Source organism: Clavelina lepadiformis, chromosome 1, assembly GCF_947623445.1.
Source record: "Clavelina lepadiformis chromosome 1, kaClaLepa1.1, whole genome shotgun sequence".
In the NCBI taxonomy this organism is placed as follows: Eukaryota; Metazoa; Chordata; class Ascidiacea; order Aplousobranchia; family Clavelinidae; genus Clavelina; species Clavelina lepadiformis.
In genome coordinates this window covers 7,913,254-7,940,275 of record NC_135240.1, presented here as the reverse complement: position 1 = coordinate 7,940,275, position 27,022 = coordinate 7,913,254, and the positions used below count along the sequence as shown (strand labels likewise).

Here is a 27,022-nt window from a genome sequence, read left to right as displayed (position 1 = left end):
AGTAACTAATCAATATGAGTGTGTAAATGTATCATTAACCGTAATTTCACACGGTTGCAAACTAATCAACAAAATATCGAGACATTGGCTTTGTATTATTGTATTTTCGACTAAAATTTGTTTTATTTAGTCGAAAAGAAGTCCGACTGTCTGATTCAGTTGGGATTAGGCCTACATTAAAAGCTGCAGGTTTGAGTACCGGTAGTCCTATTTCTACTACTAGGCTCCAACCAGCGTGAAACTTGTGGTTGATTGAAAATGTTTGCACAAAGAAAGTGGATGAAAAAACATTAATAAATCATTCTATTTTCAAAAGGTTGTCTTGCGGTTTTGCCCGAACTTTTTTTTGCAAACATTAGCCTACTGGCAAAATCTTATAAAACTGCAGGTTGGACGCCGTAAGAGCGGGTAATACTAATACTTAACTAATACGCTGGCCGCTAAGAAAGAGTTTAAACCAAGTGTATGCCAAAATTGTTTAGATCAACAACATTTCACACAACTTAGCTATAATTGTTAAGATATAGATTTTTTGCAGTTTGCGGCCAAATAATAGACTTCATTACGATCATTATTCATTAGGTATCAATTAGAGCAGACATGTGCAACCAGTGGCCCGCGGGCCGCACTGCGGCCCGCGTGGTGCTCAGCAAAATGTTAGAACTGTGATTAAATACGCTTGACTGAATTTAGTTTCCTCATCTTCCATCGACAATTATTCACAGTTTTTCAATAAATTGTCTCACAAGTGTGTCGTGGACTGCATTAAATCTATTTCTTAACTACATAAACTGCATAGGAAAGTCGTTTTACGATACTAATTTTTTCTGAAAAAATCATGTGGCCCGCGTTGTCATTCAAAATTTTGTATTTGGCCCTCCAGTGAAAAAGGTTGCACATGCGGACATGCCTGAATTAGAGCCTTCATTTGAATACGCATTCTTGCAAAGGTATTTGGATTAGTGCAAAATAAATTAGCACTAATTGTTGCCAATCTTCGCCGAGTCAGAGTTGTACTGATTGTTGCCCTTGCAGGCGTACTTCCAAAATTTAATCAAAATAAATGGCACATTTTCGTTGACTAGTTTAATTCTGAATCTGTCATCAGTCGACACTCGACACCATTGGGAATTTCAAGCGCAGCTTTGAATTGTGAAGGAATACAGTACATTAGGGTTTTGTGCAAAAAACTTACATATTTTCCTTCTAAAGTGAAAATGTTTGTTAATAGGTCTGGTGGTTACTTGGCAAAAAGTAAACGTTTGTGATAAACCTGAAAAAACTACTTCTTACGATTTAATGTCAAATGATACATTGTATCGGCAGCCATGGACTGTTTGAACTGAAGACACGGCTCATATTTCAAGAAAGGTGGACCGTCGATGCACAATCGATCCACCATTATTTGGTGTCGTGCGCATAAACTCATCGTTTGATTCCACTTAAATGATACCTGTAAAATAAGTTTGCCTTCACTGTGGTTTGGGTATTTTCATAGCTTACCATTTTAGCAAGTTGCAGTATCTATTGCGTTATGGATAAAAGCAACATATTTGACAGTTCGGTTGAGGTTTAGTATCGTGCGCAAGATGACGTATCAGGCTTTATGTATGCTATTGACATCATTTAAATTCGTCATGTGTGGACGCGTGCTGGGTGCAAAATATCTGTGGTTAGGCTATATTTCTTTATTCTAGCATTATCCTTACGGCAGCCTACGGTGAATATGCAAGGAGGTCACTTGCGCATTCGTTCATTCTTATGGTTTGGTTTTCACTTGGCAGTTGGGAAAGAAATGTTGTGTATGAAAAAGCTATGGCAGACTGGCATATGTTGCCTAATAGACGATGCATTTGACGTCTCGTTGATTCTAGTAAATGTTGACAAATAATAAGCTGCAAAGGAAATGATATAGCCGGTAGTTTCTAGCAAGACAGTAGTATTCAAACTAGGCTAATCTAGCAGTTTACGGTTCAGCGTTTGTGCAGACTTTGTTTGCTTGACAAATTAGAACAGGCGTGGTTTTAGTTTTAGTTTAAATATCTCGAAGCGAAAGGAAGTTCTTTGTTCGCTGATCGTGGTTCTTGGTGGTTCGAGATAAGTATTTGGAAGACCCTTGGACCCGTCTGTATTTGCTAAAATCTTCAACCATGTAACTTTCCTTGATCGTTTTGGTTCAATGGACCCATTCTTTTATTAACATGCCAGGTTACCTAAAAAGTATGATATGCGTAGGCTAATTGCAGTCTTACCTACCAGTTACTGGTGGCAACTAGTAATTAAGCTCGCCAATGTTAAATACGGCAATATTTGAGGTCGGTGCAGAAGTGCACAACTGCAAAATGCATTTGTATACTAGACGCCACCTGCTGAAATTGTCATGTCATTTGTGATGTTATGCACTTCTGCACTAGTCTCAGAAATTGTATGTTTGTATTACGCCTATATAGCCAGACATTGAGAGAACTGTTGTTAAGAAGCATTAAAGGAATATACTTTAACTAATCTACAGCAAATAAGTGCATACAAACGTGCGAAAACTAGATTACTGCTCTTTTTGTCGTAGATTGTGTTCATGTGTTTGGTTTTTTAAGTTTAAGGTTTCTTGATATTTATTTAGTTACTATGTCTAATTCCAATGAAAATTCCAAAGAACAAGATACATTGATTGTTCAAAGTGATGTGGAAAATGGTGGAAGTCGTTGTGCAAAATTGTTTAAAACAAAAACTTCCAGGCTTGCTTCAATGCTTACACTTATTGGACTTTACTTTTTAGCAGAGATAATTGTTGGTAAGTTTTCTTGTCTGTATTCTAGTAGAGGCTTAATTCTATTTACTTAGTCCATTTCATATGTTTTACAGGGCACCTCACAAGCAGCCTTACGTTAGTTGCTGATTCCTTTCACATGCTTTCAGATGAATTGTCGATGATAGTTGCGTTAATTGCAGTTCGAATGAGCAAGCGGAAGGCTCATGAATCAATAACCGCATGGCCATCCAAGCACCAGTATTTTAATACCTTTGGTTGGATTAGATTTGAGGTGTGTATCAGCATATGAATTAATGAAAACAGTGTTCTGAATAGGGATTTGCTGCAAGGAAGGTTATTCGGGTTCGTGCGAACCCGAATATCATGAAGGTCGACACGAACGAATCCCGAATCTATTCGTATTAGAACCAAACAATAAAATTTAATCCAAAATTTGTCAAGTCTTGCTTGTAACATGATGTAATCGATAAACAAATCGCTTTCTTTAGAAAAATAGTTTTTAAAAACGATTGAAACAGTAAAATCGTTAGGAAAACGACCTTCATTATATAAGTACTGCTGATTCTAGTTTATCTTTGTCGGGAAACTAGAATATCTTTTTTAACAAATGTCAGTAAATTTATAAGTAATATTGTATTTGGGTTCGCCATTGTTGATATTCGTGTTCGCCCGAATCTTCCATAAAGGCAATACTCGGCGAATCTATTCGGGTTTGGGTTCGTATCGGCCCATCTCTAGTTCTGAACAAAAAATTGTGAATATTTTGTGACAGATGCCTGTGCGAGGTTACGCAACGTTTTTTCTTGCTCTGTGTTTCAATTTTTATAGACATTGACTTTCATATATATAAATGCAAGTGCTCAATAGTATTTGAAACAAAATGGAATAACTAGCACCAGGCTCTATCTTATTGTTAACTAACAAATTTTATTGTCTTATGTACAGAGGCCTGCCATAATTTTTATGCAACTTTTCTGTTTGCATTCATACAAACCTTGTAAAAAGTAAAGATGCAACCGAAACTTTATGTCATTACACTGTCAAGATATTTTAAACATCATCATTCATTCTAGATTTATTTAAATGACCATTATGAAGTCAAACTTGGTGTCCCATAATCCTTGCCAAATCTGCACTAAAAGTAACCTGTAAGCTCTTACATTGTTTTCTAAACAAATGTAATATTAAGTTTATGGAGTGATCATGCACTGAAGTTAACAAGAACAACTACTACCTGGTAATCTGTTCAGCCAGTATGCCTTGATTGTTTTGGCAAAAACAAACAGTCTTTACCGGTTTTCGCACACTTGTTTACTTGGCATTTGACCTGCTTTTGACATAAGGCAATTAAATGAATCATCTTTTAGGTTGTTGGGGCATTAATTAATGCAACGTTTCTTCTTGCTCTATGTGTTTCAATTTTTATGGAAGCTATTGAAAAGTTTTATGAGCCAAACCTGGTCAACAATCCCGAGTTAATATTGGCTGTTGGTGGTGGTAAGTAAAATTTTTCTTCTTGGTATTGTTGAATTGCAGCCTAGTAAGGTTGACAAGTAGTACAACTTTTGGGGCTGTTCTCATTAGGTGGTCTCGTCATAAATGTTATTGGCCTGGTCTTGTTTGGAAGTCATGCTCACGCAGGTCATGATCACTCTCACGGAGGTCATGACCATCAACATGATCACAAGCTGGAAGAAAAAAAAAATCCTGATACTGAAACCAATGCATCCACCTCCACATCAACAGATAGTGACAGTCAAAAACGGGTAATTTGTGTCAAACTATTATACGACCTTCAAAGATGCATAGTTAATGAGGAAATAAGGTTCCAATAACTGCAATTTTTTTTCAACTGTGTTGTTGCATAAATCAATTTTTCAATCCAGAAAATGTCTACGTTTACTCAGATGAATAAAGAATCCCAAATTTGTGTCTACAAGAAATAAGCTCTTTTCCTAACATTAACAACTATATCATAAATTGTTACAGAATGTTAAATGCATGAAATCGTTATCCTTAGCTTTGGTTTGTTAATGTTTAGGTTCAAATGGACACAACGGATGCCCAGCAAATGAACATGAGAGCAGTTTTTCTCCATGTACTCGGTGATGCGTTGGGTTCAGTAATCGTGATGATCAGTGCTACTGTCGTAATTTTCGTACCAGTGAGTTAGCATATAGTATATTATAAAATACATGACCAAAGTTGTGCATAGTACAATTTACCTTTATTTCATTGTTGTACTGTGTACACACAGCTCTCCGCTGTGAATTAAAGTTCTCACACAAATACGAGTCATTAGTTTGCTTCCTGTCTTACATAATACAAAGTGTACCTTGTGTGACCGCAGCACGATGTACCACCTGCAAACCAAGGCAATTGCTCATTTCACACACCATCCATGCATCTTAACGGTTGGATCATGTACATTGATCCATTTATGAGTGTTGTTCTCGTGTGTATAATGATTTCGACGACCGTCCCGCTTTTCAAGAAGTCAAGTCTCATCTTGCTGCAAACAGTACCGAAAAATATTAGCGTTCACGCTATCCGGGAGAAGTAGGACTGAAGTTATTGATTTTCTCTTGTTTTTTACTGCAACTTACTTCGCTTTATGTTGCCCACTTACCTTAAATCGTTTCTCTTAACATCAGGATAGAAAGAATTGAAGGAGTGCAAGAGATCCACGAATTCCACATATGGCAGTTAGCTGGTGATAAATACGTAGCCACAGTTCATCTTCAATGCATCGATGCTCCAACGTACCTCAGAGTCGCCAAAGAGGTTAGTTTTTGTAAAAAGAACTATAAACTCAAGAGAAGTAAACTATATTATCAATCAAAGTAAAGTTAGTTGATGCAAAACATTGAAAAGCGAGATCACAATAACAGTTAATACAGTCGAAACAGCTACCGTCCGGTTTTATTTAAATTTTTTTTACGATTTTACAGATGAGGGAGAAGTTACATGAAGAACACATTCACTCCCTCACTATCCAACCAGAGTTTAAGAATTCACCCACTCCGCACTGCAGCATGGTCTGTACAACAGACTTGTGCAAGACCAAAGTCTGCTGTGAAATCGACGATAGTATTGTGGTAAGTTGCAGTTGTCAGTCGTTTGTTTCGCGAAAGTCATAGGGATCAAACTTAACTCTCATTTATTTATTTTAGAAAACACCCAAACCAACGCCTGCACAAACAGACAGAGTTATGGAAATATCTGAAATCCCGAAAGCAACCAGCTCTGTTTCTCTGTCGGAATGTAACTGAACTGCATTATAGCTCTATCATAGTTGGACTATGCACATGCATAAATGGCTATTACATTAAAACAAAAATGAAATGGAGCTAATATAATCTTATTTTGCACCAAATGATCAGTAATTGATCTTAATGCCCATTTTGCAGATTAATTGGAATTTTTTTTTGTAAAAGAACTTACTTACCGGATAATTTGTAGGGACATGTTTTACTGTATTTATTTAATAACATGTTTTTAGTCGAATCATCAACACCAATGCAAGACACCGATTTAAGCACAAACACGGCAACGGATGCTTGAAGCGTAATTGTGAAGCAGAAAACGAACGTTGCAGAATAGTCCAGTTGCAAGCCTTACTACTCACCTTCCTTCCGATAGATAGCGGGCAGAAGAATATTAGAAGGCATAGAAGAAATTACAATACGTCAATCAACAGCATTTAACATTTTTTCGTTTTTTTCTCCAGATTCCACGCGTACGTTTAATGGCTAGCGGTATAATTTGCAGCCTCTCATTCGATACGCTAGACATTGTATTGTTTGCACCAACCGTAATAATATTCATTACAAGTTGCGGTTGTGCTTTTTGCCTTTATTTATTCTCTACGTCCAGCAAGTACCGTACTTGAGATTTGCTCGTTATATTTTCTTTGGTTAGTCAGGTGGTTCTTTTTCCTACTTCCAAGGCAACGTATTAGTTGCTTCGTCAATAGTTAAAAATTACTATTTTGTTCACTTGTACACGTTCACTTCTGCTTTTTATTTGCACAAAACCGAACCTTGGGCAATTGTTTTGTTGGCCAAAGTGCGGCTTGAGAGTGCATGCAATATTGTCTACACGTCTTTTTTCTTCTCGACGCAAATCAAAATAAACCGTTCGCAATCTGTATAATCACCCTCGTTGTCAGTGTCTCAAACGCTACAATTTCCAGTTGGTCTTTTTTCATGGAAGTAGCTAAACGTTTATATGTATGGAGAAGCTATCCTATACGCACAGAAAATGCAGTTAAATTGTGTGAAACATTACATCGATCCTACGTTAATAAGAACAATGCACCCTTATAACTCTGCTTCGTCCAACATACAAGTGTCTGATCTCCAACTTGAAAAAATTACATTTTTGCAGATCAATGACCAGCCGGTAGTTACATCATTAAGTTAGCTTGCTGTGTCATAATCAATTAAAATCAACTTGCACTGTGAATTGTATCTAGATTAATTTTTCATGAAATAGTTGTTGCTTCAGTTTGTGTCACACAGCCTTTCACTTGTACATTTAGAAATAAACTAATGGTCACCGAGCCTTGATTTAGAGTCAATCTGCCTGTGAAGTACGACTTCGGTAGACACCAGTACATTGAACTGTAATCTCCTAATTATGTGGTGTGGTGCAATATTTTTGCAGTGAATTTAAAATCTGTGTCGTTTGTAACTTGCTAAAAAGTGTTCTGCCAGAGAAATTCGATGACAAAACAATCGCTTTATAGTGCCACACTTGTTTTTGCAGATAAATACTCAATGGCGTCACTTACCGTATATGTATAAATTTCGCGATTGGTCACCAATGTTGATCACGGAGGTGCAGTTTGCATATTAGGACTATTCCAGGAATTGAAAACGTCGGCAAACACTTGCTGGTGGTGCCAAAAAGCCTTGTAATTTCATGGCAAGATTACACGTTTTTATTTTGATTTAGAAACTGTTATTTGATTAAATGCATCTCATTGGGCGTTTGTATTTTGTGGACTTTCTGATCTTTTCTGTTTGCGCTCGTATCAATTTAATTTTGTAGTAATTGTTGTTTTGAATATGGATGTTTCGTAATAAAATGACTGCAAATCATATTGACCTGATATTGTTACTCTTAATTCTTTTGTAAAATTACGATGGTGACTTAACCGTGTTAACTCAGTATATACTAAAATAAAATACAATTCGTAAAAATACGATTAGGTTACCTTAGCAATCGTAATTGCAATAGCAGTCGTATAGCTTGCAGTGTTTTTGTGATCCTTATAAACAGCTTTCGTTTTGCATTTACTGCTACAAATATTATCTGCTAGTTTCAATAGTTATTTTCTGTCAAATTTTTCCGACTTTAAAGCCCTTTCTTTAAAACGTTTTGCCGAAGTTACATAGTTGATTATAGTAAAACATAACTTAGCTTGTACGTACAAACTAACCACAACGAAACAAGCAAAATTATAGCCAACAGAATCCCTCTCTTTGCTGTCGGACAAGTTATTCGTTTATTTTCAAAATAATAAATTGACTGGAGACTGGCGACTTGTTATATTCTCAAAAGGTTCGATCTCCTGCTTCAAACCTTTTTCCGGCGGCTTTCATTCTCATCAACAAACAGGTGTTTCTAAGGTTTGACTTTTAATCAACATGTAGGCTTTATTTATTTTTCACTAAGCAGGTCTACTCATTACAACACGATTCATAAACTTGTTTTCATTTCAATTTTCGACACAAGATGTATATTGGTGTAGTGGTAAAAGCGGCATCCGGTCGAATCGTCCTGGTTTGAATGGTCCGTGGGTTGAATCTGGTTGAATCGTCCGTGGGTTGAATTGTCCGTAGGTTGAATTGTCCGTGGGTTGAATCATCCGTGGATTGAATCGTCCTATTTTTGGTTTCTTATTAACCTAACTTTGATGTTATAACTTAGTAACCTAAATGTTCCTTCTAATTAAAATATAGCTTCAATTAAACCCTAAATAGCTTAAATTGACTTCATGCAAATCGTGAAATTTGAGCCGGCGCTTATCTCAGTTGATTATTATTAGTTGTAAACTTGTAACAAGGCTCCTAACTGTCTGAGCCGGATGATTTTCGGAACAAAGATCACTAAAAACATGTTTGTTTTTGTAGTCTTATTGTTCCGTTTGAAATTTGAGTACAGTAGTTCTAGGTATTATCTCATAGTCTATATAGCTAACGTAAAGGATCACATGTGTGAATGAATTCGTCTGACGAAAACGAAAGAACCAGTCTGTTAGATTACAGGCCAGTCAACATGTCAGATAGGCAAAGAAGTCATGAAGATGAAAGCGAATTGTAAGTTGATGATGTATATAACTAAACAGTCATGTAAAAGCAAGCTGGTCTTGTTAAGTGAAACCATGGAACTGTGGTTTTAGATTGTAATAATGTTTTAAAAATTACATAAACAATTTTTTTCATTATAGAAACATTGAACAGCAAAGGCAACAGCAATTACGAACAAGACAACAACCACATAATGAATCAGGTTGAAACCCACTGCGCATTACATACTTTAAATTTAAATCTATTCACTTTCTTTCAATAAGTTGGCTATAAGGATGGCATAGACAAATAGTAGAAAGTCAAAAGAGTGATACACCTACGACATTGTTCAGTGCACACAAAGTATTGTGTATTATGTGTGCAGTAAGAAGTAGTAATCTGGAATATTTGTACAGTTGTATTCTTTCAACTATTGCAATTAAAATGCGACATAAATTGCATTGATGTATGTCTGTATAAATTACCAGACTGGAGTGTATGGCAAGAGCACACCCAAGGTTTTTTCCAAAACAGCACTGCACATCAGGGCATACCAGTGTATCAAAATAACAACTTTCGTTTGAATTTAAACTCCAAAATTAGTGTTTAAAACTGATATATCTAAAGGAAAACAAAACGACACACACTGATTTTTTCCTCGATTTCCATCGTATTGGGCCGCACCTTGCCTGCACAAACGCCGGGCAGCTTTGGGCCGCAAGTCGCATTGCATACCAGAGTTTTGCTTCTTAACATCTGAGTTCTCAGCGAAAACTGCCATACTCTGCAATCCAGTGTATGTAGACAATAATATTTCAATCGTTTGCAGATGATGAAGAGGAGGAATTAAAATATGGAGCAAACACTGTGATCTCTCTTTTCATCCCTGTCACATTATGCATGATTGTGGTGGTTGCTACAATTTCGTAAGGAGTTACTGTACTTAGTTCATATCAAATATCTAGGATTTATGAACTTAATCTATATTCAATGCATAATACTGCATAATGAAGTTTGATAATGTTTGAAGATATCAACGAAACGTCTGCTACCACATTTCCAATATTCTGGCTATTCACACTCATTAGTCATTACCTATATTGCAATTGCAGTAAATGTGATATATGAATGGTAGTTACAAAAGCATGTAATTTGATAACTTAAAATTTTCTTTGTTTTTTTTGTATACCCTTCTACTTACGATTTAATTGTTCGGTATTACACCTGTTTTGCAGTTATGATATACAACCTTAACTTGTTGCTATGTTAACAGGTCAGTTTCGTACTATACAGACCAGTCATCAGGGGCGTATCTAGTGTACACACCGTTTCATACAAATGATGCCTCTCCTGTTCAGGTTGCGTGGGAGTCAGTTGCTAATTCCCTCATCATGATTGGTGTAATTGTTGTCATGACAGTTTTCTTGGTGATACTCTACAAATATAGGTATCTGAAACAGAAAAACTATGGTAAACACAAATTGTTATATACACATGCATAGTATATTAATGAAATGAAATTGTTAGATAGTGTTTGTGTATGATTTTACCCTCTGTTAATTTAGAATGTTAATGATACTACAGTATAACCTTTATTTTGTGAAATACCCAAAGAAATTAGCCACAGGCTACCAGTATGCATGTATTTTTAAACTGTAGGTGTTACAAGTTTATTCACGGCTGGCTGATCCTTTCATCGTTGTTACTTCTGTTCCTTTTTGCCTACATCTACCTCGGTGAAGTGTTGCGAGCATACAACACTGCCATGGATTACATTACTGTCACAATTATGCTGTGGAACTTTGGTGTTGTTGGCATGATATGCATCCATTGGAAAGGTTGAAGATTCTTTTGCATCCATCGCCAGTTTCAAATATCCTTTTTACAAATTACAATAATTTGCGGCTAACCATCTACAAAAACCAACCCCGTAGTCTCTTTTTCCAGGTCCATTGTTGCTTCAGCAAGCATACTTGATCGTGATCTCAGCTTTAATGGCCCTGGTCTTCATCAAGTATTTACCAGAATGGACTGCTTGGGTGATACTTGCTTTCATTTCAATTTACGATTTAGTTGCAGTCCTATGTCCTAGAGGTTGGTGCTTTGGTCTGCTTAAGCAAATAGTTACATGACCATAATTATTCAAAGGTTCTTGATACTGTATGTACTGTAATTATGATTTTGTTAAGGTGAGTTTATCAAAGCTTTGCTGAATTTCCTGTGTATAGTTAGCAAATATGGCTTTATAGGTCTAGCTGGGGAAACAGTTTTGAGTTGTAGTCAATGCTAAAATTTTAAACTGTTGACATTACTGCTAAGTGGTCCTGTTATTTTTCTAGGACCTTTACGTGTTCTTGTGGAAACTGCACAAGAACGAAACGAACCAATTTTTCCTGCATTGATTTATTCCTCTGCAATGATGTGGACTGTTGGTATGGCCCAAGAAACCACAGACCAACCAAATCGAGATGTGAGATTGGAAAAACTAATTTTTTATTTTGTCTTAATGAAAGTAGTACCAGTCTGCAACCAGTCCATAGTCTGCAACCCTTATGTTTAGTAACATAAATAGTAATGTGAGAATGGTTATTCTGGTGAAATATTTCTGCTGCTCTAATAAGCTTAACGCCATCTTATTTTGTTGTGCTTTTAAGACGTCGTCACAGCGCACATCCAGCACTTCAGAAGGCAGTGATGCTGCCATGGGATTCTCAGCAACCTGGCATCGCGACAGGGGGTCAGGAGAGGTAACGTCTAACTTGCTTTTTACAAATTGGTTTTGTCGATGAAGGTTTTGATGTTAACAAACTTCAAGTATTTTGTGTTTTTGGAGTTTTTCTGTGTTTAAGGTAACCGTGGTGACCAGCAATGAAAGCCGGGAACGTGCACGACGAGGACAAGGCTCACCGCCAGAGGGAAGTAGTGAGCCAGAAGATAAAGGCGTTAAGCTCGGTCTTGGAGATTTTATATTTTACAGGTGTTCTAGGGTTTCATTTTTCAGCTAAATCAGCAAATGTGTGCACTTTACAATTCATTTCCAAAGGTTTAAAGTGACACCAACCGTCTTTTTTCCAGTGTTTTGGTGGGCAAAGCATCTGCAACAGGAGATTGGAATACAACTTTGGCTTGTTTTGTGGCAATTTTGATTGGTTTATCATTGACCTTAATTCTCTTGGCTATTTATCGGAGAGCCCTGCCTGCCTTGCCTATATCAATCACGTTCGGTCTCATATTTTATTTCAGGTGCTTCAGGATAGTTATAATTTTTAATCTGAAGATCTTATGATTAAATAAGAAGTATTTCCCATTTTAAAAATGTAATATGATGTTAGGATTTTATGATTATGTTAATTTCAGCACCGATTACGTTGTGAGACCTTTCATGGATTCAATCAATTCAGAGCAGATATTCTTATAGCATTGTGAAGAACACAAAGCAATTATTTGGACTCAACTTGAAAAACGTATTAATTTTATATTTTGTTCTTGTAGTGGTTGTCATTGTTTACTCTTATCCAGAGGTGGGCAGTCTGTACTTAGAAAGTATCGTCGGTAACGGTAACGGTACTTGGCAAAAAATGTACCGATGGTTCCGGTATTTGGTGCTATTTTAAAAAAGTAGTTCGGTACCGGTACTTTTTGTGTAAAAGATGCTGCTGCAAATGCAATGTTTCCGCAATTATGTCCCCGGTAAAGGTTACTCCAGGTCAAAACATGTGACGTTAATCGCTTGCAATTTTACTTTATATTTCTAGATTTAAAAAAATCAAGAAATGGTAAAATTAGTATTAAGGAATTTGTTAAATTAATTATAAAATTATTACGTGAAAAATACCGAGTACCGGGACCTATTGAAATTTCTTGAAAAAAGTAATTCGGTAAGTATTTTTTTTTCAAAAGTACCGACGGTACCGGTATCGGTAGTGAAAAAGTACCGCGGTACAGTAATTCGGTTCTATAGTACCGCGGCACTGCCCACCTACGCTCTTATCGCAAGTTTTAAATAATTTTGCAGATATTAATTGTATATTACTGCGATTGGGTTGGACTTGCTGCTATGAAAGCTTTCAGCGTATTTCATTAACAAAACACTATTAAGAAATTGTCTTGAAATTGCAGAAATTGTTTTGCAATGCTCTGAAACTTGATGAACGGTTAATACTCACTCTCTGTTCTCAGCACTACATGATCACATCGTAAAATTATTTATCATAGGACTCTATTTAGGATCCATCAATCGCTTGATGCATTCTGCTGCCACACGCTCATGTCATGCCGAAAAGATTTTCAGCATTAATTTGGTATTATTGCCCAAGACACTGTCAAAGGCAGTTGTTTCCTGCATTTTATGAGTTGTGTGGTATTTTGATACTAATAATCGGCTACTTTAGCAATTTAAATCACTTTACGCCCGAAATACTTACCATTCTGTTGAAACATTACCGATGTGTTCTGTATTTACATATTTATCGCTGTGTCAGTTTACTGCTAATACTGTAACGTGGTGAATTTGCCGGTAAACTTTCATTGCACGATTGTATGCGTTTATCAATAACTCGTTAGCTTCATCAAATTCTAACTTAATACATAATTTACAAGTCATCTTGGATTAAAACTTTAAGTTTCATGAAAAACAAAAGCTTATTTTATAGAGGAATTCATGTTAGTTGAGGTGCCAAGTGCAGTGATTACAAGCAAAACAGCTAGTGCACATAACCTTATTTATACAGTACTACACTTATTGATGTGTTTAGGTCTATGATTGTGCGTAATTACTAATTAGTGTATAGCAAAGTAAAAGAAACTTCGACAGACATTATTTGATAATGTTTATTTGCGCTAGTTGCGCACTCCTTGTACTTAGTGCCAAAAACAGAACAAGCAAACACCAGGTTTAGCAGAAAATGTTTTGACAAGGCGCCTAAACGGAAAATAAACAGATCATAAAGTTAAAACAACAAAATTAAACCTTGCTTGAAATCTGCCACCAGTGAGGTTTGAACTCACGACCCCTGGTTTACGAGACCAGTGCTCTACCACTGAGCTATAGCGGCCGTTTTTTTTCGGAAAATTTATTATTTAACTTATTTTACATTTGAGAAACCCAAAGTCCTTTGATCAGAGAAACCCATCCTGATCGCTGAAAGAATTTTGGGCCCCGGCGCAAAAGAAAACTTTCTCATCCAGTAAATATCAATAATAATCCTTTTGCTGAAACCTATGAATATTTTGATGAAGGATTATATGCAGAATATACATTGCAAAAGGTTACATACAACTTTCAACCAGTATTAGAGAAAATAAACATTTCTGTTGTGTGTTGCCGCTCATAGGTCACGGTCCAAGCTGAACTCACTCTTTGCGGACCAGCCCCAAATTTTAAAAAATTTCCAAACCCATGCTTTTCTCTTCGGTTTGGCAATAAAGGGGTCGATCTCGAACACAATACCCTTAGCCCTAGATGTTGAAAATATTTTAAACAAAGTCTGCCATAAAGATTTCAATGGTAAAAACATAAAATTTAAATTGATTTAAGGCTTGATGTTTTGCTTTTAAAACTTTTAACAGTTGAGAAAAAACATATGAAACGTACGTCCCGCAAGCCGCTATAGCTCAGTGGTAGAGCACTGGTCTCGTAAACCAGGGGTCGTGAGTTCAAACCTCACTGGTGGCAGCTTTTTAGTGCATGGGCAACATTCTGGGTTTGGTATCCAAAAGCTGTTGTTTTTTGGCAACAGTTTCTTACAGAAACAAAGAGTGGACAAAGTTGCTTTGACAAAAAATATTGCTATTAATACGAACTTAGTTTAGGACAAAGTTCATTCCAAAGCATCAACTTTGATACCGGACTTGAAAGCAGACACTTTCATAGACATAAAAACAAGCACATATAAGCCGCCATAGCTCAGTGGTAGAGCACTGGTCTCGTAAACCAGGGGTCGTGAGTTCAAACCTCACTGGTGGCAAGTTTCATTCACATTTGGTTCGCATCTTTCCAGACAAACATGCTTTCTTAGGTTTTCTTAAAAAAATTTCCTCTTATCGTGAGCCAGATGTTATTCTGGCGTTTCTTACATTTGTGGCGTTAAACACTTCATTCCGAGGTTGGCAATTGTTCCTTTTGACTGAGAACGTGTAAGCAATTACACTGCAAGAGAAATAACAAATGTCATTTGTGCTTTATTTATTTCCTATGAGTGCTCATTTTACCATGTTGGGCCTGTAGCTCCCACCCTAGTGGCGGTTGCTATGGCATGATATAATAGATGAGCTTCAATTACATTTTTAGGACGTCACTAGAAATACGACACGTTCCCTTCGTAATAATTTGGGAAGAATTTTAAATTTCTTTCAAGGGGCAGTTATGCTTGTAAGATTTGGAAAGAAGTTAGCATTCGACTTTGATAAAGGTTTGAGTATTAAAAGAGTTGGGTTATAGTTTGAACACTCGAAATCAGCTGCGCAAATGTCGGCGCGATGGAGTTTAGAACCTATTGAACTTGATTAGTTGTAGCGTAAGAAGCTCTCGGTTTTACCAAATCCCAACTCAAGTGCTTGTTCTACAAAGTGCTTCGATTTAACAGTAGCTTGTGGTCCGCACACGTCCGTTCTTTAATTCTTTTCTGATTAGAAATCGCACAGCAAGGCCATTAAAAAGATATTTAGCGTTTATTGTATTTTAGTGAGATTATATAGAATAAGTTACACAATATTACATTCACTTGTTTCTCAGATTTTTTTTAAGTAGTGGGTCATGGAAGCATTTTGTGTAGCGGTAGGCTACGTTATATGTATGAATATGCTCTGTTTTGCATCATTAAACCTAATATAAGTAAACAAAGAAGCAATTTCTGCATGAATGCTCTACCGATCTGGTATAGATAAAAACAACTGTTAACTTGTTTTAGGTTGATCTTATGCTGCAATTAACCTTGATATTCAAAGACTGGTTGACTTTAGTATACAAATATAGCAAGCAGTAAAACGGAATAAAATTTCACCCGGGTGTGTATGAAAGACATTCACAAAGGCAAGTAGAGTAACTAAACAGACCTCAGGTACAAAATCTATTTTAATTTGTAGTTAAAAAGTAAACGTTTGTTGGAATAAAAAAGTGTCCAAAGTAAGGCATTTTTTCACCTCTGAAGTACTTTGAGGTAACTGATAAGTTTCGTTGTGGCCTATGTGACCAAGATATAGAGGTCGATTTCTAAACTGGATGTGAAGGCGAAATACATATACAGTATTATACAGTATATATACTATTGTATATATTATGCAGTATACAGTATAATACTATACAATCATATACAGTAAAACCTACTCTGCATTTTTTCATTAAAATTGCCATATTTAGTTTAGTGAACATTTATTGTGCTACACGTCATCGGGTGATTAAGTTAGTTACACTCTATACCAACCAGTCATGTGGTATTTTCTTTTCTAAAGACGTCGTCAACAATGTAACAAGGGATTATTTACAATAGGAAACGAAGAGAGGTGATAATCTATGTAATTTCCTATCTCACCTCCCGACCTATTGTTTCATTCTCTTTGTAAACTGCCTAATGACCTTTAGTTGACGGGACAAACGCTTGGAGGGCTTTTAAGTTTCAAGTAGATGCCAGCTGGTTACGATTGGTTATAATTAAGAGGCCATTTTTGCCGGAAGAGCAAATATTATAAAAGAAAGGAGGTTGAAATGTTTTCCTTAAACTAACTTTCAATAAACGTGATTAACACCCGAATACAATTAGCCATTTTAAAAGAAGAATTTATAGTAAGCTTTACAATTGGTAACATGTACGTATCATGCAAGTATTATTTCGTTGGCAGTTAGCAGAGAAGAGTTTGCGTGTTGGAAAAACTTTTACTTCAGCAAGTTGCTATTATTCGGTGGTTGAAAACTATAATATTAATATCTGTTGTTAACTCTCTGAATACACTATTACGTAATGATAAATGTTGAATGGAAAACAAACGTATATGTACCCCGTTTTAGAACCAGCTGGGTATAGAGTTTTAAAAGTAGTGTAGTAAATAACCTAATTGCACAGGACTCCGAGCTTACAATGGCACCCAGCACAACCCAAAAGTTCCCGTCAGTTTCCCACCCACTGTCTAGGCTGGCCAGTAGGGAGTGTCTGTCGATATCTGGGTAAGTTGTTTTGACATATGCTAAGCATGTGTTTTGTTAATAGTGTAGCTTACTGAGCAAAATAATTTTTGCCGCGTTGTTTGAGAATATGTTTTCTTCTTGTTGTAAAACATTGTGAACGCTGCGAAGGAACGGGCAGAAATTAATTAGGCTGTTTTTGCTGTTTTAGGAAATCACGTGACGGTGCCGAGTCAGTTGATTGGTCACTTGGTTCACCTTCGCCCCAGCCTCCAGAGTCAATAAGATCACAGAGCGTGGCGAGTTCGATTCCAGGAAGAGCCGATTCACGATTGCTACCAGCGCGATGTGGGACTTCGCAAGACAGCAAAAGGGTTTCAACTGATGAGGTACAACTGAAGAAAGCTTAATTTTCTCACTTTAATTTTTGATTTTATGTGAAGGAGGGATTTCTATCTGGGCTTTGCCATTTATTCCGTTTGTTGTTTGCTGGTAAGCGTATTCTTGTTTTATCAATCTAAAATGAGGTTAATATCATACTTTTCAAAATTTGAAAGCCCTTTCCGTAAACACGTTTGTAATGTTCAAATTTTTTGTTCGTCGATCTGAACAAAGCTTTAACTTTAAATGCCAACTATCATAAACAGATTATGTTTTAGCTTCCTTAGTTTGAGTTTTATTCTTTTATCCATTTAAACTGTTTAGCAAAACAACGGAATCCATTGATCGCTTTTTCATTGTTATAGTGTAGAATAAAGAAAGCACATTATTTTGAAACAATAGTTTGAAAACCCATCCTGATATGCTATTGGCTGTACCACGCTTGTTGTGGACTATTTTGACAATGAATTGGTAGTCAGCCTTGAAAGACAAACGTACATAATACTCATGGCAACACAAATAGGCTGATTATAGCCCAAAAATGAAACCATTACTTGTACGTTGAAATTTTCTTTGCTTTATTTACTCTGGAATTTTTACGTGTTATTTTAAAAAAGGTTTTACTCGTTTTGGAAGAAAAACTTCGCTCGAGTAATTTACCTCTGGTCAGAAGAATGTTCCGATCTAACGACCCAAACGGAGAAGGAAAAGTCACGAAAGAAGCTTTTTCGAGAATTCTCTGGCATCTTTGTGGATATCTGTCACCAAGGCAAATCAGCCACGTACTACGCAGGTTGCTAAGAGAATAATTTAATTTGCCCTTGCTTATTTATACCATTTTCTTCTTTAAGTCTGTCGTAGTCGCGTGTACAGATCTAATACAACTATACAGGCAACTACAAAAGATTTCTAGGTCAATCATGAACATATTTTTGGGAACAAGTTTCTTGCTGCAGTGCAAATAACGACAATGTAATTATATACTGTGCTGTAGACTGGGATTGGATAAAAGCAGTTTGATAACCTTCGAGGATTTGTTCTGCTATTTTCGTCGTCCCCAGTCACGTGACAAGGGCCGGGAGCAAGTTGGATTTACAAAGTCTTCTATGAGCATAAGACCACCCAATTCAGCATCAGATGCCATTTCTTACGCAAAGGTATAAGTTTCGGTGGTATACGCTTGAGCGCTTTATTTGTGCAAATTTTTATCCATTTCACAAACCCACCATCTATATTTCTACCAATCTATTGAAATTGATCCTCTGAACTGGTAGGAAAACATTGTGAAAAGTGAAAACATTGTCAAATAATCTGGCAACGTTTGAAGGTAGAAAATGTACCAATTATAGCTTGCTCGTGTTTATGGTGCAGGGACAGTCAACTGCATACGCTTCTTCAGAGGAAGTTGCTGAAATATCTTGGCAAGCTCTTAAAACCAAAGCGTCAACGGGGTGAGTAAAATTGGAAGAACGAAGATTAATACAACATTGTATTATTTTCGAATGTTTTTCCTAGCTGTCATACACATAGTGAATCGTGCTAACATCTTCTTCTTTTTCAGTGAAATAGATTTTCATGATTTCTTTCCTCCGATGTGCTTCGGCAATGGCGCTTACGTCATTCCAGGTCAATTGCGAGAATGTTTGCAGAAGCTGCACATTCCGTCTTCCGATGACATTGTAGCCAAGATATTTCGCAAGTTCGTGATTATTATTTGTTTTAATTTGCAAAAATGTACACATTGAGCCAAAAAGGGCAGTTTTGTCCAACAAAATCGATCGGATATTACCTGTAAAACTTTGGCACGCCTTATAGTTAGCTCGTAAAATTTAAATTTAAATTTAAATTTCTAGATTTGAAGGCGGCAGTCCATACGCTGTTCACACAAAACGTTTGTTTCAGTCGCTGGGTCTCGATGCAGAAGGAAGACTGCTTAAAACGCCACCTAGCGGCAGTTCTACGCCAAAATTCAAAACGCCTCGTCCCATCATGAGGTAGGTTGCAACCGTGCTGACTATCAGCTGTTTTCAAAATATTTTTTCGATTTTAAACCGAAGTTATCTGCAAGATAACTTAAATTTAAAACAGTTGCCCCCATGAATCCAGCTTTTAATTCTGATTAAAAGTTGTAAATTATTTTAGCCCAAAAAAGTCGTCAACTACACCACGAGACTCAGCAATACAGCGTCCAGCTACGTCACAGTGTAACGGTAAAAACGAACATTAGGTTGTAGTGTTTTTTTCTCTATTAATTGCCGCTGCATATTTGTGATGGTATGTTGTCTACAATATATTTTGGATATTTTCATTTTGAACAGAAATTGCTTCCCAAAAAGCAGAAACTCCGCAGCTGACACCTGTCAATCTTCCTTCTGCTCGACCAAAGACATCAAAGGATACGTCATCAACAAGGATCTTTGATGGCGACATAGGCGACATGATTGGAAAAAAGGTACAAAATACGACGTCTACCACAAACGAAAAGCGGTTAAACACAGACAATTTTATTGCTATAATTCATAATCTAGTGACTAGTCAACTGTGAAAAAAGGTACAGGCAAGTTAAACGTTAATACTGTTCTATTTCCTTAAGCTCAATGAGGGTCAAGCCAATGTTATTCGTGCTTTGGAGGCAAAAGACAGCAATGGCAGCGGAACAATCAGCAAACCTCATCTGAGAGAAGCCTTTGCTGCTCTCGGGTTTCCAATAAAACCCACAGATATGGAGCATTTTTTGTCCCGGTCGGTTTACTTTATCAGGATCAACAGGCCACTCATTTTCACCAAATTTTCAGATTAGAAAATGACCTTTTGGACCAACTAATTATTCTAGTTTACACACATATGCATTGTCGTAAATAAAGGACACCTCAGCTATCTGGTCATCCTTTACAAACAAAAAATTCCACTATTATTTGTTCGTATCTAGAAACGGACTTCGTAGGAAAGACGGAATGGTGAATTACAGGCTATTGCTTCGTCGATTACAAACGCGATCTGGACGCGGGCTGCTCAACAAAGTCATGAGATCCCATGAGCATGTGTGAGTATAGTTAGTGCTGGTTTTTGTATATAAGCTTATAAAGTTTCGGGAAGTGGTGTTTTGTGATACTTCAACTCATGCATAGCTTTCACGATACAACGCCACCATCAACACCGTCAGATGGCGCTAGCGCAATGATGTTGGAAAGGAAACTGCTGGATATTTTCCAACGAGAGTTTTTAGCTCTGTTGGCGGCCTTTAGACAGTTTGATCCCAGCGGAACAGGATTTCTCACTCCGGTGGGACTGCGGAACAATACAGTTTTTATTGATTTCGTCTTTGCTTCTATAGACCTTTTCTTAATTACACTTTATCACTGAAATTATGCCGTCCTCAAGGAAATAATTATCACATAACAGTTTGCAATTGTAACTGTTATTATGGCGTAACAGGATGAGTTTCGCACGGCTTTGGAACGTCGCTACCTGGTTAAATTCACAGATGCGACTTGGGAGCAATGTATAGAATCAAGTTATGTGCGCTTAGTGCAACCTCCTAACAATGCAACGCAAGGTCAAATCGGATACGTTCCGTACAATGATTTCCTTGCCAAGTTTGACGTAATGCTAAGGTGTGTAGCTTAATATTGCTTCAATCATCAACGTTTATTCTATGTGTGTGCATCAAGCCATTTTAGGCTTGTTTACTTTATTTTACGAACTTACTTGATAGATGTATACACGTAGTTTGTCCTGGACTGCTAGGCCTACTAGCCGACGGTACTAGCTTGGACGAGTGACAGGTTTACTGCACACAGATTATTTACATATGTTGCTACTTCTATCGTTTTTTCTATAATAGGCCTTCTACAGTTGATGCAGAGGATCCTTGGGTTGAGAAGGAAGTGGATTTAAAACGCCTCCGGGAACACAAAGAGCGATACCTCAACAGTATGGACATCGATCCCGCAGATCACACACACAGGTTTGTTTGGGTTTTAACCTTGCTGAAAAGAATCTTTGTGCGGCATCGCTTGTTTCTATCTCATTCAAATGGGTCTAAACATTGCATGGTCAATTTCACCGTTTTATCTATATAGCACGCTGGTTGCTATAAGACTTCGAACCAGATTAGACATGTGCTACACAAAGTTAGGTTTTTAAACTAATTTCTGTAATTCCTGTAGATTAAGGTTATTATTAGGTCTGATTTGCACGCGCTACTTCGTCAATAAGATGCACAACTAAATATAACTTGTCTGCAACAAGTGTGGTTTATGGTTTAATTCCAGGCACGAACCTCGTCCATTGGACCAACTAGAAGTCGCCCTGGTCGATGTTTTGCTGTACAAATTTCACAACTTCAAGAAAGAGTACGACATGATTGTGCGTGAAGATTTTTGCAGGATTGATAAAGAAAAGTTTGATTATATAATGTTCAGGTTAGTTTATAGATTATTGTTAGGAGGGCATGTTATCACCATACATATACACCCTACGGCATACAAACTGCCTAAGTGCCTATACCTTTCGTTTTAAAGTTATTTAGAAAGCCTGACGTTTATTGATCATGTGAATCATTTCTAGATGTGGATTTGTACTTACTGCTAGTGAACTATCGCGTCTATGGCTCAGTATGCCTATAACCCGTCCCATGGAATCGTTGTCATTTCCTACCATCCTTCAACACATTATGAGGTTGTATTATTCTGCGCTTAAGCCAGGTATAGACAAGCACAGCATCCAAAGTTAAACTTTTTATGGTCGACTGTTAATTCACTTATTCTGGATTATTCATATCTTTGACTATTTTTTTCTCAGCTAAGTTTAGCAAAACCTCCCGTGACAGCGTAATCGTGTCACACGTCTTGGAAAAAATTCGCGTCCCGATGGTGTCAAATTGGAATCTTCTGAAAAAGAAACTGAGATTTCTTGATCCAATGGGAACTTCTCGAATACCAAAGGTAGGTTGATGATTTTTTTAATGAAAATTATAACATAACACTTAGAGCGGAAGTTCCCAGCGTTTTTCGATGAAATCCCTTTTATTGCAACCAAAGCGTTTCGGCATTTCTGCTGTTTTCTGAGGTCTTTGGCCGCAAAATTATGTATAAAATCTACAAAACGTTTGTCAGATTATGGAAAATGAAGGAGATAACCGATGCCACATTGTTTGGCCAATTAAGCCATAATAGTTGCACACGGCGCAAGAAAATTGTAATTAGATTTGCCATTAAATCTGAAATCAAAAGTTTTCTAGTGATCCCTAAGAGATGATTAAATCCTTGTTGAAAATCACTGGTTACAAAGAATTCTATTTATTGAAAATTAGGAGAGTAGCGTTAAGCTAAACATTTCACTACATTGAATATTCTGTTACCAATATATAGGAGGACATGCTTGCCATTATTCGCGGACTGCGCCCAAACATTAACGACATGGAGCTTCATTATTTGATCGAGATGTTAGAATCCCGCGTCTCAGGCAAAACAAATTATTTTCGAATGATGGAATACTTCACCAAAAATACAAAAGGCACTAGGCTTGATACTGCTGATAAAAACCATCCTCCTCTTTCAACTGATTCAAGTCGAGGTATGTAGTTATAACTTAGAAAAGCCAGTGCTAGCTGAAATCTGTATATTTTTCGGCGGTAAATATAACTTTTTGATGCGATCAACAGGACTATTACTTGTATCTTTATTTGATATCTTTTTTGAAGTGTACCAAAAGTTTTATGACATCAATCAACTCCCAAAACAACACAACTACCGCCACCCTACACCTGTCAAGCCCGACTTCATCACCCTACGCAACGCTCCAGCAACTCCGCCGTTCAAACGCATCAACATGCAGCCAGGTGTAGCAAGAAGAAAAAAATACCCTGCTCTCGAAAAGCAAGGTATAGAAGGTTTTTTTAGAATAAAATTTTAACTTTTAAATCAATTAAATGCAATTAATCACAATTATTATTTTTGTTCTTTTTGTTCAAAAACACCTTGATTTTGTTATAAATAGGCATCAATGGTGCCATGAACAAATCTTTCCCCTACCGAGGAAACTTTGATACCCTTGCTCACCACCCACCGTCCACTGTACAATCTCGCACATGTATGTTTTCACGTTAAAAAATAGAAATGATTACGGGACAATTTTGTATAGGTTAACGCTATCTTTTTGGAAACTAAACCTATTTTGTTCATATTCATGCTTCTACCAGCAAAAGACAGTCTAGCAGCAAATCACGTCAAGCCGTGCATCGGCGCCAAAGATATGCCATTCCTGGGACGTGCGTTACGCAAGGAAGACAAGCAAGATTGCGGAAGAATATCTGTAGAAGCGTTTAAGAAGATTTTGCTCTCTTATGGAATAACCTTCCGCGATCCAAACGAGATGTACAAATTGCTACGAAGATACGATCGCAAAATGACGGATGAGATTTCTTACGAAAAGTTTCTTCAGGCCATAGCTTAAGTAAAACTCCATATTCCGCCGCCGTTGCAAAATTGTTTCAACTAAGTATTTTTGAAGGTATCACTTTTCGTACCCGATTTAGCAATAAGTTAATCCTGCATATTTGAAGCGTAGTCAAACCAGTTGAATAGAAACTAAGTTAGGCCTTAAAAATCGGAGAAAATTCCCACAGCTCAAGTTTTCTAATTGTTATACATTTTAAAAAAAACTTGAAACTGGTTTTATAAGGTGGCTTCTTTATCATTCGATTTTAATGTGGTGTTGTTTGGTTTATGATATTTCTGAAATTTACTTTGTTTTTTTTTCAATGCATAATTTTGCTATTGAGTGAACACTTGCTTCTTGGTCGAATCACTGCGCCATGCTTTAGAGATTATATCTTTAATTTTTCATCACAAGCCTTGTCGCTTTGGGTGTTGGACAAGTTTTCTCGACACCTTTAAATTTTCAGCGAAAGTTCAGAGTTTGACAAACGCTACAGACAAGCCTAGGACAATAAACGTTTGGGCGATGCATGAACCGCTTCTTATAAGTTTTGTTCAAATTAAACTTTAAAAACTTAGATAGGACTGTAGCTTAAATTGGTCCCTTTGTTATGTAAATCACTAATGAGTATTCTTTGAGATCAAAGAAATTGAGAGAACAATAATGTCTTATAGGAAAACCGCGGGATGCTATACAAACGTGACGGCATCGCAGCTTACTTAAATTTCCAGGTGTTTTTGTGATTTTCTGTTATGCAATAAAGACAAATGCAGGAAATGAAGACTAGAATAGGCTGAATAACAAATGTGTGCTACTGTAAATGCCGACGTTTTAACAATCCTACCAAGCAAAACATCCTAACCGATTTAATTATACAGTAACGATGACGCAACCTAACAATGCTCGTTTATGCAGTAGGTTGATCTATTCATCTATTCAATTGTAACGTTTGATGTGTAAGCTAACAATAGTAATAATCAATATTGTGTTTGAAATAAGAGGTAATATTCAGCCGTTTTCAACCAATTTTATGGGAATGATGTCACAAGATACGCCAAAAATCACTCATAAACACATTTTGAATTTTCACAGATAAGACAAACCAGCGGCGACCTTGTCATTAGAAGTATAGTAACCATGTTAGCGTATATGAGGAGCAAAGTGGTGAATTTGATGGCACTGATAGCAATCTTCTTGTCTACCTTTCCGCTGACTGTTATGTAGGCCTATGTGCACTATGTGGCCAACATGCGATAAAATGTTGCTACCCCTTATAATACAGTTTAGCTTATAATGAAGCTCTTATAAAACTTTTTAATGCAGAAATGAAATATTGCGTCTAAATGTAGTACCACGCAGAAAAGTATTAGCCAGATGCATTTTACACACCGGCCCAAAAAGGGTTATTGGCGTCCCATTGCACTTTTATGGTCACAAATTAACGTTAAATACTTTAGAGTTGTTGGCAGAAACGAGCAATTTTACCTGACGTACAAGCCCTAAATTTTGCAAACCACGCCTAATGATGCGGCAAAGCGAAAAGTGAAGAAAACAGGAAAAGCCAGTGCGACGTAGTCTGGAAAACAAGAAACGCGTTGATTTTTTACTTTAAAATGCACCATTGAGCCTTGAGGTAGATACGTTTTGTGGTATCATGAATTCAAGTTGGACAAGTAGAGTTATATTTTGCAAACATAGTAGGATCTGAAGAAGTACTTTAACAATTCTGAACACTTATGGGTTGATTTTTTGAAGTGTTTTGATAAACGCGTTACTCCGTTACGGTCGAGTGCGAGTATCCGGTTTGAAAAAGGACAGAAAAAAGTAGTGACGTCATAATGCCAGCCTACCCAAAGTCCTGTTTATCATGATCATTTGTCAAACCAGCGAGATAGGAAGTCGTATACGATTTTGATCAGGACGTAGTTTTGATTTGCTAGCCACAGCGTTGTTTTGTAAGTTATAGGCTAAAAATCATAAGCATTATTTTATCTCGGCGCTTAGTTTTGTGTATGTATATAACGTATTTTAGTGCAAAGCTTCGCATTTTCGAATTGTACAGCAGACATTAGACACCGGCATTCAGCCCGGAAGATGCCTTAAACAAGATCGCGTAGCCTAAGTCGTTTATTAGTTGAAATAAAAATTTGATTCAAATTCTTTTAATTCACATCACACTAATATAAAAGTGTACCACTAGTAGTAGTATGTTTCTTTTCTGAAATGAAATACCGTTTTTCAACTTTAATTATTTCATCGCGAAAATTTTATCAGGTGCAGAACAGGGTCGGGTTTAGGTATAGGCTAGGCCTATAGGCTATGCACCTGAGACGAAAGCTTGAATGGGAAGAAATAAATGACGTTAAAATCACGCATTACTGTATATTTGCATGTATAGTTATAGTCATTTTGATTAAAACTAATGTGCATTCTTTGAAGTTATTTTTCCAGTTCTTTGTTTGCTTAAGTTAAAACTCATGGTGGTATTCAGTAGGCTAGTAACCTAAATCTATTATCCATCTTTTAATACAGCCAAGATCGATCCTCAATTTAACCCTAAACCACTAAAATTAACTTATTTCATAGCCTAGTCTTATCTTCAACTTGACAACCTTTAGAACACTAATATCATGCTGCATGACCTACTTACAAGTGATGTGATAGTTGTGGTTCCAATATAGCAATGAAAATCTTTTGCAAATGATTTTAATGTTGCTAATTTTTACATGTTGATTTGCACTTTTACTGGCTTTACATTACACAGTGGCTATATCAAACAAAATATTTGTTATGTTTGCGCTGAGTTAACTTGACATACAGTACTAGTCTAAAGGTACTTGTGAGTTCTGAGTTCTAATTATCTTGCTTTAGGCCAATTTGATCATTGGCTTGTGTGAATCAGTATACCGTTATATAGGTTATATATTGTTTATATATATATTGTTTATAGGCTATATTTATAAAGTTCATGCGAGGGTATGGCAAACAGTAAAAAAGAGTAAAACCACTGGTTAACAA

General features: G+C 36.7%; 3 protein-coding genes and 3 non-coding genes across 12 annotated transcripts; 5 read left to right on the top strand and 1 right to left on the bottom strand.

The window, feature by feature from the left end:
• The first annotated feature begins 1,652 nt into the window (after positions 1 to 1,652).
• Positions 1,653 to 7,875, top strand: LOC143452411 (proton-coupled zinc antiporter SLC30A1-like). 2 transcript variants are annotated; one of them, XM_076953376.1, is made up of 11 exons: positions 1,653 to 2,220; positions 2,621 to 2,791; positions 2,863 to 3,041; positions 4,138 to 4,267; positions 4,355 to 4,536; positions 4,812 to 4,934; positions 5,121 to 5,329; positions 5,425 to 5,554; positions 5,722 to 5,868; positions 5,944 to 6,034; positions 6,273 to 7,875. In XM_076953376.1, exons 1-11 carry the CDS (start codon positions 2,202 to 2,204, stop codon positions 6,332 to 6,334), a joined length of 1,443 nt encoding a protein of 480 aa, XP_076809491.1. In that variant the 5' UTR covers positions 1,653 to 2,201; the 3' UTR covers positions 6,335 to 7,875. The 2 variants fall into 2 exon arrangements, with proteins under 2 accessions (XP_076809491.1, XP_076809498.1); XM_076953383.1 differs by having other exon boundaries at positions 1,654 to 2,208.
• A 1,016-nt stretch (positions 7,876 to 8,891) lies between these two features.
• Positions 8,892 to 13,668, top strand: LOC143452426 (presenilin-1-like). Of its 4 annotated transcripts, none has more exons than XM_076953417.1 (12): positions 8,892 to 9,096; positions 9,228 to 9,289; positions 9,896 to 9,992; positions 10,340 to 10,513; positions 10,726 to 10,904; positions 11,014 to 11,160; positions 11,406 to 11,536; positions 11,721 to 11,813; positions 11,916 to 12,043; positions 12,142 to 12,309; positions 12,424 to 12,530; positions 13,186 to 13,668. In XM_076953417.1, exons 1-11 carry the CDS (start codon positions 8,999 to 9,001, stop codon positions 12,482 to 12,484), a joined length of 1,338 nt encoding a protein of 445 aa, XP_076809532.1. In that variant the 5' UTR covers positions 8,892 to 8,998; the 3' UTR covers positions 12,485 to 12,530; positions 13,186 to 13,668. The 4 variants fall into 4 exon arrangements, with proteins under 4 accessions (XP_076809532.1, XP_076809529.1, XP_076809521.1 ...); XM_076953414.1 differs by having other exon boundaries at positions 9,890 to 9,992; positions 13,294 to 13,668; XM_076953406.1 differs by having other exon boundaries at positions 9,890 to 9,992; positions 13,282 to 13,668.
• A 380-nt stretch (positions 13,669 to 14,048) lies between these two features.
• Trnat-cgu (transfer RNA threonine (anticodon CGU)) lies at positions 14,049 to 14,120 on the bottom strand. The gene has a single exon. It is a non-coding gene; the product is annotated as a tRNA-Thr (tRNA).
• Positions 14,121 to 14,668: 548 nt separating this feature from the next.
• On the top strand, positions 14,669 to 14,740 carry Trnat-cgu (transfer RNA threonine (anticodon CGU)). Its single transcript has one exon. It is a non-coding gene; the product is annotated as a tRNA-Thr (tRNA).
• A 220-nt stretch (positions 14,741 to 14,960) lies between these two features.
• Trnat-cgu (transfer RNA threonine (anticodon CGU)) lies at positions 14,961 to 15,032 on the top strand. Its single transcript has one exon. It is a non-coding gene; the product is annotated as a tRNA-Thr (tRNA).
• A 940-nt stretch (positions 15,033 to 15,972) lies between these two features.
• Positions 15,973 to 24,534, top strand: LOC143471673 (uncharacterized). Of its 3 annotated transcripts, XM_076969908.1 has the most exons (22): positions 15,973 to 16,096; positions 17,124 to 17,224; positions 17,394 to 17,571; positions 18,181 to 18,356; positions 18,558 to 18,720; positions 18,935 to 19,014; positions 19,125 to 19,262; positions 19,417 to 19,557; positions 19,706 to 19,773; positions 19,882 to 20,015; positions 20,157 to 20,305; positions 20,493 to 20,606; positions 20,692 to 20,845; positions 20,999 to 21,177; positions 21,408 to 21,530; positions 21,838 to 21,987; positions 22,133 to 22,269; positions 22,367 to 22,509; positions 22,936 to 23,140; positions 23,268 to 23,447; positions 23,564 to 23,656; positions 23,766 to 24,534. In XM_076969908.1, exons 2-22 carry the CDS (start codon positions 17,139 to 17,141, stop codon positions 24,017 to 24,019), a joined length of 3,045 nt encoding a protein of 1,014 aa, XP_076826023.1. In that variant the 5' UTR covers positions 15,973 to 16,096; positions 17,124 to 17,138; the 3' UTR covers positions 24,020 to 24,534. The 3 variants fall into 3 exon arrangements, with proteins under 3 accessions (XP_076826023.1, XP_076826024.1, XP_076826022.1); XM_076969909.1 differs by lacking the exon at positions 15,973 to 16,096 and having other exon boundaries at positions 17,014 to 17,224; positions 19,903 to 20,015; XM_076969907.1 differs by lacking the exon at positions 15,973 to 16,096 and having other exon boundaries at positions 17,018 to 17,224.
• The last annotated feature ends 2,488 nt before the right edge of the window (positions 24,535 to 27,022 follow it).

Excerpts from the sequence above, each read along its gene's own strand:
- LOC143471673 (XM_076969908.1), top strand. The coding sequence starts at position 17,139 with ATGGCACCCAGCACAACCCAAAAGTTCCCGTCAGTTTCCCACCCACTG. Across the intron at positions 21,988-22,132 it reads TTTGATTATATAATGTTCAG|ATGTGGATTTGTACTTACTG; the intron begins GTTAGTTTATAG and ends AATCATTTCTAG. Across the intron at positions 23,657-23,765 it reads CACTGTACAATCTCGCACAT|CAAAAGACAGTCTAGCAGCA; the intron begins GTATGTTTTCAC and ends TGCTTCTACCAG.
- LOC143452426 (XM_076953414.1), top strand. The coding sequence starts at position 8,999 with ATGAATTCGTCTGACGAAAACGAAAGAACCAGTCTGTTAGATTACAGG. Across the intron at positions 9,993-10,339 it reads GTGGTGGTTGCTACAATTTC|GTCAGTTTCGTACTATACAG; the intron begins GTAAGGAGTTAC and ends CTATGTTAACAG. Across the intron at positions 12,310-12,423 it reads GGTCTCATATTTTATTTCAG|CACCGATTACGTTGTGAGAC; the intron begins GTGCTTCAGGAT and ends TGTTAATTTCAG.
- LOC143452411 (XM_076953376.1), top strand. Across the intron at positions 4,537-4,811 it reads ATAGTGACAGTCAAAAACGG|GTTCAAATGGACACAACGGA; the intron begins GTAATTTGTGTC and ends GTTAATGTTTAG. Across the intron at positions 6,035-6,272 it reads CTCTGTTTCTCTGTCGGAAT|TCGAATCATCAACACCAATG; the intron begins GTAACTGAACTG and ends ACATGTTTTTAG.